At 39.5% G+C, this 13,896-nt stretch overlaps 1 protein-coding gene across 3 annotated transcripts in view; it reads left to right on the top strand.

Moving 5' to 3' along the window:
- ptprsa (protein tyrosine phosphatase receptor type Sa) overlaps window positions 1–10,096 on the top strand; it is a 244,961-nt gene extending 234,865 nt beyond the window's left edge. For all 3 annotated transcript variants that reach the window (XM_028587830.1, XM_028587831.1, XM_028587829.1), the window contains 4 exons: window positions 53–178; window positions 5,434–5,588; window positions 9,589–9,724; window positions 9,997–10,096. In XM_028587830.1, coding sequence (XP_028443631.1) covers window positions 53–178; window positions 5,434–5,588; window positions 9,589–9,724; window positions 9,997–10,065 — 486 coding nt within the window. In that variant the 3' untranslated portion in view covers window positions 10,066–10,096. The remainder of the gene's footprint in view (window positions 1–52; window positions 179–5,433; window positions 5,589–9,588; window positions 9,725–9,996) is intronic.
- The last annotated feature ends 3,800 nt before the right edge of the window (window positions 10,097–13,896 follow it).

Genomic DNA, 13,896 nt, shown 5'->3' with positions numbered 1-13,896 from the left:
AATCATCAAAATATAAATAACAAAGGGTTTGTCTACCCATTTGCTCAAACAGGAAAAGTGTCACCAGTACTGGCCGGCGGAGCGCTCTGCCAGGTACCAGTACTTTGTGGTTGATCCCATGGCGGAGTACAACATGCCCCAGTACATCCTCCGAGAGTTCAAGGTCACAGATGCCAGGGTAAGACATACCTGGGAGTGTTGGATATGCATTGATAAGGTTGTGGGGCGGGGAAAAGCAACAAATTAAGACCAACAAAATCATAGACAGTTTTAAAAAAACAGTAATTACAGCATTTTGTTCATAAAAAGTTGGGGAGTTACACATGAAAATGAGGTGAAAACAATGTGTTGCTGGGTAAATTATGTTGTTGAGTTGTGTAGCTATAACCAGTGAAAGACTTAAAAGAATTAAAGAGCAATGTGCTCTTTATAGATTCTCTATTTTATACTGGCATTCAATAGCAATATTGGACCAGTGTGTTGTTCATGAATATTCACCTCAAAAGGCCAGAAAGCATTGCAGTACCAATTTCTGCTGTAATTTCCATAATTGCACTGGCGACCCATCCTTCACTGGAGTGTGGGAAATGTAGAAAGCTAAGCAGGTTAATGAAAAGTAGGTCACATGCACATAGAAACATCACCATCACATCAAGTATTTTTTCCTCAAAAGTTCCTAAAATAATTCTGATATTATAATTTGACTGTAGTTCAATGGGTTTCCACACAAAACAAGATATCATGATGACTTAATGTTAACTTCATTCACATTTTAATGAGAGTTCACACCTGAACTATTTACATCCTGTTGAGTAGGTTTTACTACCCTACTGTAGTTATCTTTTTTACCTCAAGATTTCTTTTTTGGGTCCAATTAGGTCGAGCAGTTTGAAGCAGCAGAACTGTAGCGCAGAAATAGAACTGCGTCCTCTCTTTGCCAAACAGGCTGACATATCCAAAGATTTCCCAGGCGGTGTGGCAGCTAGTTAGCAGTCACCCTGTTAGTATTAAAAAAATGAATACATTATATCTCTGCACACACACGCATACACTTATACACAAACAGACTATACTATCCACAGTGTGGAAATCAGACATGAATGCTTTTTTAGCTGGAATGCCATCACCCCACACACACAAACATGGACTCTTTTCTTTATACATAATTTTGTGCAGTGTGCAAAATTCCTCTCTTAAAGGTCCCATATTATGCTCATTTTCAGGTTCATACTAGTATTTGGGGTTTCTACTAGAACATGTTTACATGCCTTGAATTTAAAAAATGAATCATTATTTTTTTCATACTGTCTGTCTGAATATAACTGTATTCACCCTCTGTCTGAAACGCTTTATTTTAGCCCCTGTCTCTTTAAGCCCCCCCTCACAAAAAAAGCCCAGTTTGCTCTGATTGGTCAATGTTTCCTGGACTTTCGTTTCTGCTCTCTCTGTGTCCGGGGAAGGATTATAATAGCACTGTAGCGGCACTTTCTACCTAGTTTCTACTTGGAACATCACAGCCGTATGGAAGTCCTGATGGCTCATTTAAAGGCACTGTTTCGGAATACACTGTGTGCAATTTCTCTATGGATTGAGCATTTTGATACTTTCACAATATTAAAATAGCACCTCGACTTGCTTTATAATTAAAAAAAGACATGGCATCTCACTTTCTACAATATGGGACCTTTAACGGGCTCAAACACAGACAGACACACACACGCACAAATATGTACACAGGCTTACCTTATGCTACATACCCATCTCTATGCTGATTTGCTATTCAGTGCAAATATACACACTCTTGCATACATACAAACACACCTTTGAATTTTTTATATATTTTATTTTTTAACACACAAGGACACATACATTCAGCAAACAGGTATTTACAGCTTGTATGTTTCAACCCCTCCATGAACACTCTTAACACACTCATACATTTTGTCTAATGCAAGCTCCAGTGTTGGTGTCTTTCAAAAGATTTTTAAAGGAGGCTAAATCATCAAAGCAGCTAATAGACAGTCAAAGCTTTTCATGAAACAAAACAGAGAACATTATATTAGAGATATGGTATATTGAGGTGTAATTGAAGGTTAGGTTGATGTAAATTGTTAAGAAGCACTGTATGTGTAGCTGTGTGTTGTAGGTTTTTAACCCCATATTTTTGATTATCTATGCATGCAAGAGTGTGTGTGTGTACACTGGGTTTGACCTCACATACCATAGATCATGTAAATGTATATGCATGCTTATGAGTTTGTATATGTATGACTAAGAGTGTGTGTGTGCACACGCGCGAGTGCGTGTGCGTGTGCATGTGTATGTATGTATGTATGTATGTATGTATGTATGTATGTGTGTGTGTATGTATGTGTATGTGTCTGCGCAGTAATAGCATAGACTCCACGCCTCAACACTCACATCTAGCGAGCCAGTCACGTATTTAATCACACAATTTGACACGCCGCGTGGGCCCTCAGGTTGTGTGTTAAATTTTCCTTTCTTTTTTTTTCTTCTCTCCTCTCTTTCTTCAGCGTGCTTGGTTTATTGTGTTGTTGTCTTTGCCCCTCTTCTACTTTTAATCCTCCCGCTGAGGCAAAAATGTTTTTGAGATGAAAAACAAAGGCAACGAAAGAAAGGAAACATGCAATGCGTCATAAAACAAGGAAAGACACGGCATGTTGTACAAAGAAAGCACATGGAGCTTAACTTATTAGAATCCAAATCGCTGTATTTGTCAAGTGCAATAAATTTAAGTTTGTACAAAAATAAATATTGGCAACATTGGTACAGAAATATATCAACAGCTAAGATAGCAACAGTGCATACTGCCACACGGGACGGCAGGACCTTGCTTCAGAGCACAAAGATTCAATTGACAGATTATGTAGCTCCTTTGAAATATAGTAGCTGCAGATGTCGTACATTCAGCTTTAAGTCAGCATCTGCATTGAGCATGCTAGCATTAGAGGGGGATGGTTAGCTCATGGCAACAATTAGAATAAATTATTGAATGAGAACTTAGCATGAGAACTCATGACAACATCCATGATGAATATGGAGAATAAGGCACTTTTACCCAATATAACAGGAGCTCCTTAGGAAAACTATTGTGAATTTTACGAGGTATTTTAATAATTTTTTACGGTGACTGATTAAATTACTATATAAAGTTTTTGTAGTGTTCCCTGTGTAACATAAACTATCCTGACATGATACTATTTTGATCCCCAATCATCCACTGTGTAAGTGCTTGCTGGACTGGATGATACCTTGAAACCAGAGAAAGATAACTGTTAGCTATTTTTACCAGTGTCATTCTTTAGAAAAGAAGAGCTTCTCCATTGACATGATGGTTACCTGATAAAACATCTACTTGGACTGAATTTATATAGCGCTTTTCTAGTCTTAACGACTACTTAAGGCGCTTTTTACATCATACAGGAACCATTCACCATTCACGCACATTCATACACTGTGGCCAAGGCTGCCACCTGCTCATCAGACAAACATTCACACACATTTACACTCCAATAGCGCAGCATCGTGAGCAATTCGTGGTTCAGTGTCTTGCCCAAGGACACTTTGGCATTCGACTGCAGGGCCAGGGATCTAACCACCAACCTTGCAATTGGTAGACGACTGGAGGAGACAAACTGCTATAATGCAGTAATGCCACCATAAGTGTATGCAGTCCTTTTTTGCATGTTTTTATGTCCTGTCTAAAATCAGAGGCAGTGTGGACAGTTGCTTTCAGTAAGCCCCTTATATCGAGTTTACAGTATTTTAGCCATGATTTTAAAGATCGGCGAGAAAAAAAGAGAAAAAACAGCTTAGACGCAAATCGGCACCTGCTCCTGTGAGCGATGACAGCAGCGACGACCTAAAACCAATGAGAGCGCAAGGTACGGGGTAATATCGGGAGGAGCAGTCGTAAAACCTGAAACAGAACATCAGTTAGCATGGCTATGAGAAAGGCTCATCGGTGTGCTTCTTGCAGACATCCATTTATGGAAGAAAGAACTCCTGTTCACACATGGTCTTGTGTCTTTACCCGTATCACTTCTCGCATGTGTTTTGTTGTTCATAAATGTAATTTGTTTATCATTATTAAGCTACTTAAACAAGTGCAGAAAATGTGCTGTGGATGCAAGATAATACTGTTTTCCAAACAAGGTTTTACCTGTTCTTTTATATTGCATTGATTCTGTAACAATTTAGGCAAAAAATCACTCTAAACCTAACCAAATTTTAAAGTGTGTAATTCTACACCATCTAACAATCAACAAAAAGGACAAATCGATCATAATTTACTCGTCAAATGAGTATTAATCAAAGTGTGCCTTTGCAATGTGAACAAATGGGAAGAGAATGTGTGAGAATGACGCATCATGTCTAAACCGAAGTCTGTTGTGCAGAGAAGTGAGAAACAGCTGGAGAAATGAACACCTGGTTGTCTTAATTGCTTGTAGCATCAAGCCCGTCTCAAAATTCAAAATTGCTTTACTCTGCTCATTTTCTTGAGAAATGTATTCTCTCCGAGACCACTTGAAAATAACTTTGTTTACGAGGACACAAGTATTGACTCAGCATTCTCAGACTCTGATGATCAGCTCTCTCAAAATAAAGCAGATCAATTAACTTGTCCTAGTGTGATGACACCTGATTGTAAAAAATAAATAAATAAATAAATGAACATTGTTTACATTAGAAGCAAGTCCAAGTGCACCACTAACACAAGATTATAAGAATCAATATAAGATTAAATTGTTAACATTGACAGGCTTGTCTGCTTGTCAGGGTTTTTGTTTTCAATTTTCATCGTCCAATCCCACCTGCTGCTCCGTTAGTCCTCCGTTCTTGCTTCTTACCTCCATCTATCAGGTCGCTCTATCGATCAGAATTGCAGGATTATCCTATTCAACATGGTGTCTGGGAGAAGGTGCTTGTCATGGCAGATACACTATTGATTAGCTTTAACTAGGACCTACTTGTGCATCTCACACACACACACAAAAACATAGCGGGAGAAAATAGAGACAATTAGGTTGGAGGTAGAGGAGCAGGGGGCAAGAGGAGAGGACACACTGTCCCTCTGTTGTGAGATGTGTGTGTCATTGTACATGTATTCATCTCTGCTGTGTTGCCTTTGATCAAATCATCAACAAATACTATTTCATTTTAAAGGTGAGATGTTACTGCCTAATTGACCTTTTATCAATGTTGCATCATCTTCATGATCTTAAAATGATCCAAAGAGTGTAAAAAAACATGAACCAAGATCCTCTCACAGACCATTACCTTAGCTTTCTTTCCTCTACTTACTCTTTGCATATGCCTTGTCTCCTTTCGTTTCTATGCCTCCTCTCGCTTCTTTACACAATCTACAATCCTCCATCTTCTGTCCTCATGTTCTTTTCTCTGTATTTGCAGGATGGGCAGTCCAGGACAGTAAGGCAGTTCCAGTTTACTGATTGGCCGGAGCAAGGCGTGCCCAAATCCGGGGAGGGATTTATTGATTTCATCGGCCAGGTGCATAAAACCAAGGAGCAGTTTGGACAGGATGGACCAATATCTGTCCACTGCAGGTAAGCAGTCTGATTATAACCAATCTGCATCATATTTTCCGGCTGCACAGCATTAAAGATCAAAGATCCAAAATGCATGACACTTTATCTTAAAAATTATGTATGAGGTTGTTGTTTTTTTAAGGGGAGGGGGTTGACGTAGTTCCAGGCTCTGCAACTTGTTCGCAACTTTCCTTCTTGAAAGAGATATAAGACTTTAAGTATTAAGACAGGATTAAATAAATTCTTAAGGTGGTTGTTGTTTTGGCAGCGCAGCACCTCCTGCGGTGCAGCTCTAGCAGCATCATCAGATATGATCCCTCCACACCTTTTTGCCACCGCCGTACACAACCTCTGCACCTCCACAGGCCCATCTCCTCCATAATTGATAAGGCTGAGATGCGGCTTGGCATTTACAAAGAGGAGGCACATGAAATGATACAGCCATTCTGTTTGGTTTTTATGATGGCTCCGTGATGCATTTTTATCACCTTGGGTGTAGCTTCCAAGGTAATCCTCATCATTAACTTGAAATGCTGGACACAGGTAGAAACCGTTATTTGGTAATAGTGGTCAACACCAAGGCCTCTGGTTTTTCTCTTTTAATGATAGACCTTGAGAGGGATCCACCCAAATGAGTTGTTACCTTTTGTGACCGGACAGTGGAGATCTTTGATAGGCAGTTTTTTTAGTGAAGAAATGTGTTAATTCCTTTAACAAAGGCACTGATTTTGTGTTGTTGTTGTTGTTTTCATGGTTTGGCAAACCAGCATTGAGGATACAACCGTTCCTTTGAGTGTGATCAGGGTTAACGAAGGCTTTAACACACTGAATACTTTCCTTGCTGTCTCATAAACATGGTTTACTTTTGTGACGGATTAGTTGTCACCTTTTACTCCACATTTCTATCGCACAGGCGCCATGACATCACCCAATATAACATCACCTCCCTTGCATTAAAAAGCAATGATGTCACCAGCCATGAAATGACCCCCTGGGAGTTGTAAGATGTGTCAGGGAAGCTGAGTTATTCCTCCCTTCTATGAGTCCTAAGAGTTATTGGAGATAGAGCGAAAGGATCGGTTATTGCAGGAGGAATTGCAGGACTGGAGTATTTAAATTTGGATTGCAAGAGTCACAGAACTATGTTGTATTCAGCTGTCAAATGCACAGTTAGAGGCATCCTTGACCCATCTCAGTGAACTCTGTTAGATTTTTCAAGCACAAAAAAAGGATTAACACAGAACGTCTGCAACCTACAGTGTAATAAATCATTTTATACCATGGTCTGGGTGAATACTCTATTCTGATTGGCTGCAGGGTGCCCATAAATAAGTGATGTAGGACACCTACTAAAGGAGTTCCGGTGAAACTGACTGTTTACTGTTCTAAATGAATGTGCTACATTAAATCAAAAAGGAAATGTGGATTAGGGCTGAAACAATTCCTTGAATAACTCAAATAATCCGATTACAAAAAATCCTCAAAGCAAAATTCTTTTCCTCGAAGCTTCGTTAAATCAACGTAATTAAGGTTGTACGGCTCACTGTGTTTCCACACGGAGGATTATTACTAGCGCAAAGAGGTTGGCGCTTCTGTGGACACAAGACTGACGGCCCATATTACAAATGAAGGAAGACGAAAATAGCGAGGGTCTAAGGAATGAGAGACTTCTGTAATGTCAATACAATAAAAATGGACCTACAGAACGAAGTTCGTTCACTGCTGGCTACAAGTTAGCAATTAAAAACAACTAAGGCTGTCACTTGAATGGTGTTTTGAGCAATCAAACAACCATAGATAGCCAAAATGTTTTTGAAATTATTTCCATCTTGTGTTATTGTTTGTAATGAGAAATGTTTATTATTTTATGGATTTCACAAATTTCAGTATGACACGTTATGCCGTAAACCTTTAAAATCTGAGCATGCGCAACTCACATCTGCACTCGACTCACATCTGGAAGTGGCAGGTTCTACGAGCTGACCGGAGTATAAATATCTCCCATTGCTAAGGGAGGCAAGTCGTATCTAAGGTCTTTCCTATTTCCTGGAGTGAACAACATTTGCATTGCATAAGAACCTTATAGGATGGGATTAGTCCAACCCTCAGGCGTAACCAGGGGAACAGAGTTATTGTTTGGATAAACTTTAGATTTCGATTGTAAAGCAAATTAAAATATAAACCAATATTTTAAAAATATGTAATTTGGCAAGTGATCATGGTATAAGCAGGGTGTCCATTGTCCGGTATTAATGGACTTCAGCTGCGCCACGGACGGTTCACGCCTCACCGTCGTCCATTAATACCTGACAATGGACACCTCTTCGGGCATTAACCCTTACAGAATTAATCAGGTACTTAAGTCACCTGCAGTCCTTTTCAATACTTAGCGGTAATTTTTTGTACTTTTTAACAAGTTATTTTTTCAAGAGTGGGTGTCACTTTGTCTGAAGGCAGATATTTAATTTTGAAAAGAAAGTTTCTCCTGCGTAGTGAAAAAAGAAGAAGAATTAAGCTTCTGTTGGTTTCTTTGTCTGTCATTACTATAGCCACCTCCTCTTCCTCCCTTCCTTTTCCTTCAGGCTTTTCATCTCCGAGTGGAGAGCTTATGCCTTCCTTTTCTCGTACTCTTTCGTCTTCTGTCACTGGCCTTCACCGTCTGTCATCTCGTCTGTTTCTTAATCCTTTCTCTCTCTCTCTCTATCGCTCTCTCTTTCTTTTCCTCTCCATCCATCCATCCATTCTCCCGGCCCTCCTTTATTCCACTCCCACCCTCTTTTCTTCTTCCTCCTCCTCTCCCCTCCTCAGCCACTATCTAATAGACCCACATGCTTTTTGTCATTAATTGCCTGATTACTTCCTGTGAATGGGGACACCAAATCCTCTCAGTCTGCAGCGGCTCTGCGAGCCTTCAGATTTGGAGAGTCGATCTTCCTGGACAGAGGGAGAGAGAGAGAGGAGCTCTGAGTGAGTTTAAGAGTCCATGTGACAAGCTGTGACCAACTCCCAGGAAGAGGCTTTGGGCGGGCTGAGAGATACTGCAGCGTGGGGGTTGGTAGTGGGTGGGTGTATATGTGTATTGGGGTGGTCGTATGTTCTGCATGGTTAGGCTCAATAACTACTGTGTTCGATATCATTTAAATTTATTGTCAAATATTACAAGTCTTCTTTTGTCCTGCTTCTAGCTTTGTCCCCCAACAGATACACACTTGTAGGCACACAAACACACACACACACACACACACACACACACACACACACACACACACACACACACACAAACCAAAAGTGTCTGCTAGCAGCCCTTGCTTCCATTCTTCACTCAACAAAATAGCATCAGAGGCTGGAAGAAGCCCAAATAAATCTGTTGTCATATCAATTATTGTTCCATTGGTGAAGTGGAAGTCATTTCACAGCAAAGCAGCTTAGAGAGGCAGCTCTCAAGTATTTCAGGATCTGAGTTAAGACTCAGTATTTCTGGAGAGCAGCAGCAGGCTGAGCTTCTCGACACATGGGAGGAGCTTAATGAGACAAAATGTTGGCCTGGTTGTTTGTGTGCCTGATTAGGAGTGCGTCTCTCTGTCCTTGAGGCCTCATTTTGTGTTTGAAGAGAATGTTGGGGCACATCAAAGTGGATTCACACATGCAGATTGCGTCCTTGCCATCGCCAACGTTGCGTTACCCTGCCACAGGATTTCTGGCTATCAAAGGCTTTCGAACGGTTGACACCTTCAGGCAGTCGGAGAGCTGCAAATGTGCAAAGTTGGCCAGTCCAGCTTTACAACTACATCCTGTTGTAGATATGGCATGTATTTTAGAGAAAATTTAGGTTTGAAATTGTTTAAAGATTAGTGTTATTTTGCAGATCTTGGTTAGACTAATGTAGAGTCAAAGTAACAAAGTACATGCATGGTATGGGACAAGAAAAGAAGACCTTAGCCCAAATCAAGGTTCACAATTCAGCAAAGACATATTTACTACATTCTTTTTAATTCACTTTGTCGTTATGTGTTTCTAGTGCCGGTGTGGGCAGGACCGGAGTCTTCATCACCCTTAGCATCGTCCTGGAGCGAATGCGTTATGAAGGCGTGGTTGATATCTTCCAAACAGTGAAGATGCTCCGGACCCAGAGGCCAGCCATGGTCCAGACTGAGGTCAGGTTACACACAAAAACATACACTCAGTCTTACTGAAATTACACAATTGTACTATAGTATTTGTAGTTTGGAGGTTAGTTAAACTTGACTCAAAAATTAATATAAAATTATTTATATTATATACAATAGTTGTCTTAATATATGTGTGAGGACATAGTCTGCCTCAACAAGTACTGTAATTTGCTTTAATTTTAAATTGTCTGAAATTTGTTATCCCATTATCATTGCAAACTCTTTAACTCCTCTATTTGTGTGTTTCTTCCCTACAGGATGAATACCAATTCTGCTATCATGCAGCTCTGGAGTACTTAGGAAGCTTTGATCACTATGCAACGTAAAAAAGCCATCTCTTCCCCCAGAGTCCTGTCGTCTCCCCCCCCCCCCACCCCCCCCCCCACCACCACCCCCCAACAGTCTCCGGAGCCATAGAAACTTTAAAATTTTAAAAACGAAGACAGCAGACGACAATAACACCATCACTAATTCAGACACACCAAACAGGATCCTACTGTAGATTTTAAAACAACGCCCAACCAACTTGTTGAGAAAAATTCCAATTCGACCAAGAGACCCTTCGTGAGGAAACGAGGAAAATTGCCCATCATCAAAGAAAAAGAAAATCCTCATCAGCAGAGGAACCAGACGCTGTGGCTCAGGCTGTGGGGCGGGAATTGATCAAAGTGTCAGACTGCTTACCTTACCTCAAGTGTTTCAATGTGGAGGACATTGTAAACATTCGTGGACATTTCTCTTCTCAAAAATATCTTTGTGATACAACGGTAACAAGCAACAGTTAATGAAGGAGAAGGCAACAGCAAAAATCAATGAGAGGCAGATGGATGTAGCCGAGACGGGGTGACTTCCTTTGTTTTTGTTTTATATGCCTGGGTGTAAACGGGGGGTGGGGGGTTCAAGTATTTCTATCAATAAATTTGGTGAGTGATATCCAGAGAAATGACCAAACTGTGGTTGGCTGTGTGAACACACATGGTTTTCCCCAACCTCTGGTAATTCCCCCAAAAAAAGTGGAAACGTAACTAGCACGAGAACACTACCATCTAGCATCAAGTAAACCTTGAGGTTTTTTTTACACTGTCCCACTAATGATATGCCTAATTTGTGCGGAAGAACACTCAACTACTAAAGTACACATCACACAACTGCCTGTTCTCAAGCGCTAAGAGCTTAGACAAGGCATTGTCAGTGGTTGTGGGGAAGAAAGCAGCAACACATATCTTAAGACCAGTTAGTTTCATGAATTGTGAACTTGTGTAAAATCAGTATCCCAAGCCAGGTGAAGTTGAAAAGTACCACAGTGTATTTAAGAAGTGCCCCAGGAGGCTCGTGTCTCAGTCACCAGAGAAATCGGAGGAAAACCTTGGCTGTTGCAAGAAGCTGCGGGTGGTCAAGGTGGGAGAAATGGCAACCGTGTCCCATGTTTTTTACAATCACTCCTCTATTTGGAACCATTGCATCGTGGGGCTTCGGTGTTAACATCGACCATTTTGAACAAGAGATAAACCTGGTGGGCGAGAAGCTTTGGAACAAACGGAACAACCATGCAAGGATTGCCGCAGAGTCTGGGCTTTCTTTGTGTACAGTGACCAACGTTCATCGTCATTGTTTCAAACTCGTCTTACGAGGAATTATCTGTTTTTGTTTTTATTTTTTCCGTCAAAACCAAACATGCTGCTTATCTCGTGTATGCTGTAAGTGTGTGACTCTTATGGGAGAGGAAACTGACGAACAAAAGATGCCAGCTCTGCTATCCACTCGCGCCAAGGCAGGCATGACTGAAAGCTCATTCACATGACATCGTCCACCGGTCTTTTTCACATCTCTTTTTTTTCCAGCCTCTTCTATAATCATCTATTTTATTGTATAAGACACTCAAGAGTGGCTGAGGCCTGTTGCAGTTACAAAGCTGTATGTTTATGTGGTTGGAAAAATTGGCCTTTAGTTCAACTGTATGTGTGTTTGGTAACAGGTGGATAAACAAAGTAGTTGCTTTTGGGTTTTTTTTCCTCCGTTTTAGAGATGATGTCACCGTGGGTGACACCGCCAGACCAGGCAGCCATGTTGGATCTCAATGCCATGATGTGATAATGAAATTCTTCGGTACAAGTTACTTGCACATACCTAAGGAAAAAAGAAACAAAACTTGAAACAAATACCCCCAAAACAACTGCAGGTCGGATAAATCAAGCTTTTGAAATCTTGAGATCAGTCCTTTGGTACAGATTTGTGTGCAGATTCTGTGGAGGTTTCCAAAGGGTGTGCATAAAAACCAGAGTGATTGACAGAACTATGTGTAATCTTTTCTTATTTCCAAAAAAGCCTTATTGTTATTGTAACATTATGAAAACATTACTGTTGTATTATGAGGACTTATTTTACATTACATAGTTGACTTTTTATTTTAGTTTTGGTTTAGTTTTTTAACAGAGATGTTGTATCACATTTTTTAAATTAGCAGGAAAAGAGAAATGCTTATTTGTTCATATTACGTTAAAAGACATTCTATTTTTTCACTGTAGAAATGTTAAGTATAACATGTCTGTGTATTTGTGCATATATATATATATATATATATATATATATATATATATATATATATATATATATATATATATATATATACTGCACACTCACACATGCATATATATATTTAAATGCAGAATATAAAGATATATCCAAACACTTAGTATTAATGACATTTTTCTCCTTATCATCTTTTTTTTTTATATATACCAGCCAGTGCTCATGTTTAAAACAATGACTTGTTTTGCTTGTGTGATTGTTTCTTGTAATCTTAGAAACCTTGTGCGCTTCTTGAGAAAAAGTGGAGGTGATATCAGTGCTATGCCTGAATCGTCTGCCTCCACTCCCCAATGTTTAACTTCTACCCCTGGGTAGATCCTGTGCCGATGAGGAGATGCCATTTTTTAATCTTGTTGAGATTCTTTATTATCATTAACTTTTAGGAATTAGTATTCTTTTTCTTTCTTTTTTTTTTGAGCAACTGTTGAATGATGAACTGGTCTACAAAATATCTACTCAATCAAAGATTTCATAATTGAACTTTTTTGTTAGATATATCAGCCCAACGTGACCTACTGTACCTTGTATTATCATGTACAGATTATGTCCCTCAGTTTTTAAGAAAATCCTCTTAAGTTCTTAATTTTTTTAACTTTTATTATTTTCTGACATAATGTGGTCATTCATTTTGTTAGATATCCACTATGATCTAGAATATACCTGTAAATAAACAAATATATAGATTATATGTATTTGTATAATTTGACCCTCAAAATCTCATACTTTTAAGTGGGGACAGAATCAGAATCACAAAGATGGAGGTTCTGCTCATATACGACTTCCTGTTTGTTTGTAAAGCCTGTTATGTCCTTCTGAAATGTTCTTTCTCCAGCCCGGCTCCCTGGTCTTTAATTACCACTCGCTTTTTTTCTGCCTTTAATTTCCCCTGCTGGCAGTTAAACTTGGGAACAAGCCAGCTCCTGTTCTCACACCTATAGCATCAATGAGGGCTTAAAATCAGCATCCGAGATCTGCTAGAAAAATTTAGCTGAGGGTGGGAAGTTAGTTCACTCACTAACCATTTGAATTGCTAATCAACAATCAATTCAAGGTTCTGTTACATTCTCATTCTCAATGTAGACATGAACTTTTTCCTGCCCTGGCTTTAGCACCGGTAGAGATCTGATGGACTTTTCTCTTTTACACCATGGAATTAGAGTGGTTTAAAAACTGTTTAAATACTTAGACCTCCAAAGTCTCAAATTCCAACAAAAAATGGGATTACAAAGGTGTTCTTAATGTATCCATTAATGTGAGAAGCAATAGCACCTAAAGGTGTTTTTTTTTTCATTCCTTAAAGATTTCCCACAAATCCCCAGAAAGTCCCCAGCTGTCCAACTGCCTAAAATGCCAAGGTGTTATCCATAAATATATTATTGGTTGATGGACGAATGCAGCTCTGCTAAAGGCCATACATAGTTCAGTTGCAACATGACATGTTGATTTATTTACTCCCTAGAGCATTTTTAAGCTTTGTATAGAACCATACTCTGTTTTTGTTAAGTCATGTTTCGTTGTGGGATGCAGAAAGAAATCAGGACTCAATGAAACAGAGCAGTGCGATGCAA

This window comes from Perca flavescens, chromosome 9, assembly GCF_004354835.1.
Source record: "Perca flavescens isolate YP-PL-M2 chromosome 9, PFLA_1.0, whole genome shotgun sequence".
Lineage (NCBI taxonomy): Eukaryota > Metazoa > Chordata > Actinopteri > Perciformes > Percidae > Perca > Perca flavescens.
This window is presented reverse-complemented; position numbering and strand designations above follow the sequence as displayed.